General features: G+C 39.9%; 1 protein-coding gene across 1 annotated transcript; it reads right to left on the bottom strand.

Annotated features, from left to right (window-relative positions):
* Positions 1 to 232: 232 nt before the first annotated feature.
* On the bottom strand, positions 233 to 2,123 carry LOC149204027 (protein NUCLEAR FUSION DEFECTIVE 4-like). The gene has a single exon (XM_089393181.1). It carries the CDS (start codon positions 2,014 to 2,016, stop codon positions 253 to 255), a length of 1,764 nt encoding a protein of 587 aa, XP_089249307.1. The 5' UTR covers positions 2,017 to 2,123; the 3' UTR covers positions 233 to 252.
* Positions 2,124 to 2,776: the final 653 nt, after the last annotated feature.

Here is a 2,776-nt window from a genome sequence, read left to right as displayed (position 1 = left end):
ATGACCAACCTAAAAGTTCAATCGTTTCCAACTTCCTAATTTGTTTGTGTAAATGTTTGCAATAAGGCTTTGATACCAACCACTCTTGACGCTGGACAAATAAACATTCTAAACGCTGCTATGCCCTTTGGGACTCTTGAAATAGAATCATTCACTATTTTCATACCCCTAATTCGATATATTGCTTCTCTGCTCGCTGAATTTCAACAATGGCCGCCAGCACATTCCTTCGATTATCATGCTCCTCTTTCTTTATAACAAGGATGCTGTGTTCTCTGGCTCTTTAAACTTGGCATATATATCACCTTTGTAGAATTGCCTCGTTCTCAAGACAAGAATAAAAGAAATCATGGCTCCAAAAAGGGTCACCACTGTCATAATGATAAACGAAAGCTGAAAACATTTATGCCCACTGCAAGTAAGCGCGCTCTGAGACGAACAAGTCCCGAGAGCAGTGCACTGCTTTCTTGTCTCTTGGTCGTACAAGTGACCCGCAACTCTCACAGACAGAAGATAAGATCCCAAGGGGCTCACAACCGTTCCAAAATTATAAAGGGTCGCATAATACTTGAGACCAAATAACTCTGAGATGACAGCAAACATTACAGGGAACTGAGCTCCATAACACAGTCCAATTATAATGGATGCTATGTACAGTGAACCCCGAAGAGGGAAGGCTATCAAAATATGCCCAATGGAAGCAATAAGCATAGCTATGGTCAATATCAGGGGCCTGGGAAATCTATACTTCTGGAGAAGGATTTCTGATAAAAAGCCAGCAAAAACACGACCTACAAAACTCCATATGCTATTAAGCGCAACAAAGGTGTTTATATTCGAGCTGTTATATCCAAGAGATTTTCCAATCTGTCCTATATTATCAATGGCGGTCAGAGTTGATCCAATCCCACAAGTAGTGGCTAAAACCAGAATCAGCATATCGATACTTACTAGAGCTTCAGGAATTGTGAAGTCGTCTCCTCTTTTTGGGATTTTGAAGAATTTCACAACACTGGATACAATAGAAGCTCTTTCTCTCACCCTTTTGCTATGATCCTCTGTGCCACTCATCGATTTTCCTTCCTTGGCTTCGGGGTAATGTTCGGGATCCTTCTTCTCTTCATTTTCTTCTGTAAGCACAGTGATTTCGTCGTGATTTGAGATTGAGATCTCCGTGGAAATCTGTTGCTGCTTCTTTTTGTCCATCTCTGCCTTAGCAATTACCAGAAGAGGAAGCGAAAGGAAAACCACAATAACTGCAACAACAATTCTGTAGCCTGCATTAGGGAAATTCTTCCGCGTATTCTCCACTACGATGAGAACCATAAGAAACCCCGCTAATCCCAGAGCTATGTAGAGAAAGTGGTAGAATCGCTTCAGCTCGTTTTTTTCCGTGGTCTCTTTAGTAGGATGAATTGTAAACATTACAATCAGACAAACAGCAGTGGGCAAGTAACCAACCAGAAGAATCGCACCAGCAGATTCATTGGCACTACTCCCGTAAACTGCATAATATATCTGAGTGAAAATTGCTCCACTCAAACCCAAAAATCCTTTCAGAATCCCCAGCACAACTCCTCTGCTCCGAGGGAAATTCTTGACACAGGTAACCAGAGATCCTGTGTTGGAAAATGTCTGAGAATTAGCTCCGATGGTCATATACACATACATCTGCCATAACTTGGGTTTGGCAATTCGTCCGGTGACAGACAACCATAACATTAAATAGCCAACTATATTCATAATGGCTCCAACTCCAAGAACAACCCATGGAGGGCAGACTTCATTGATGAGACCTGAAACAATCCCAACATTAGCACCCAGATCCTTGAAAAATCCCAATGTATCCAGTGTGCTCTGATCATAGCCCAGGGAAGTTTTTATTGTTTGGGAGTAGATCCCAAATATGAAGGTGCCACCAGCACAGGACATAATAAGGAAGGACACAAACAGTACAAACCATCTTCCAGTGGACACTCTTTTGGCCAAATCAAACACCTCCTTCCCCTCCATCATCTTCGCCAGTGCGACACAAAGGAACCACCGAAATTTCTTTTGGATCGAATGTCTCAAAGGATTTTCAATGCCAAGCAAAAATGCAGAGAGTCGAATGTTTAACACGAGACAACGAAACCCAATCACGGGTGTCATTTGGTATGCACCAGCTTAAATAAGAAATTGAGCACTTGAATTCGTGGAAAGCGAGCTACAAAAAGTTGCAGTATATTAATGTGTGGTAACTTTGAGATAAAAGAGATTCGAAAACGAACTTTCTGAAAAACAAAGTGTGGGTTTTGTAAAAAGTTTATGGCCTTTTTGACTTTGGGCCAATGACTATGTTGGTTCTAGTTCTTTAGCAACCTGATGAGTTGGGATGTTATTTCTTTTAAGTGGTTTTAGATGAAAAGAGATTCCAAAACGAACTTTATGAAAAACAAGGTCTGAATTTTGTAAAAGGTGTATGGCCTTCTTCACTTTGGGTCAATGACTCTATCTTGGTTCTAGCTTTTTAGCAACCTGATAAGCTAGGATGTTAATTTTTTAAGTGGTTTTAAATTTTATTGGATATTTTTGGCTGGTTGTGATAAAATTCATGGAGTAAGTGTCTTCGCTGTCATAAATTGGGTCATTGAAACTCTTAAATAAACTTTGTATTAAAATTTGGGAGACTTCATTATCACTATCTGCCTCAATCTCTCTCACAAAGTCAGATTCATTATTATAATTATCAATTCCAAAGTATATTGTAATGACTAGTGCTTTAACTTTTATTCAA

This window comes from Pinus tabuliformis, chromosome 1_2, assembly GCF_031772625.1.
Source record: "Pinus tabuliformis cultivar Carrire ecotype Pingquan chromosome 1_2, CPIR1, whole genome shotgun sequence".
NCBI classification, from domain to species: domain Eukaryota; kingdom Viridiplantae; phylum Streptophyta; class Pinopsida; order Pinales; family Pinaceae; genus Pinus; species Pinus tabuliformis.
Note: the sequence above shows the minus strand (reverse complement) of the source record. Positions and strands in the feature narration are given on the sequence as shown.

What these genes read in the sequence shown, in the direction of transcription:
- LOC149204027 (XM_089393181.1), bottom strand. Translation starts at nt 2,016, where the DNA reads ATGATGGAGGGGAAGGAGGTGTTTGATTTGGCCAAAAGAGTGTCCACT.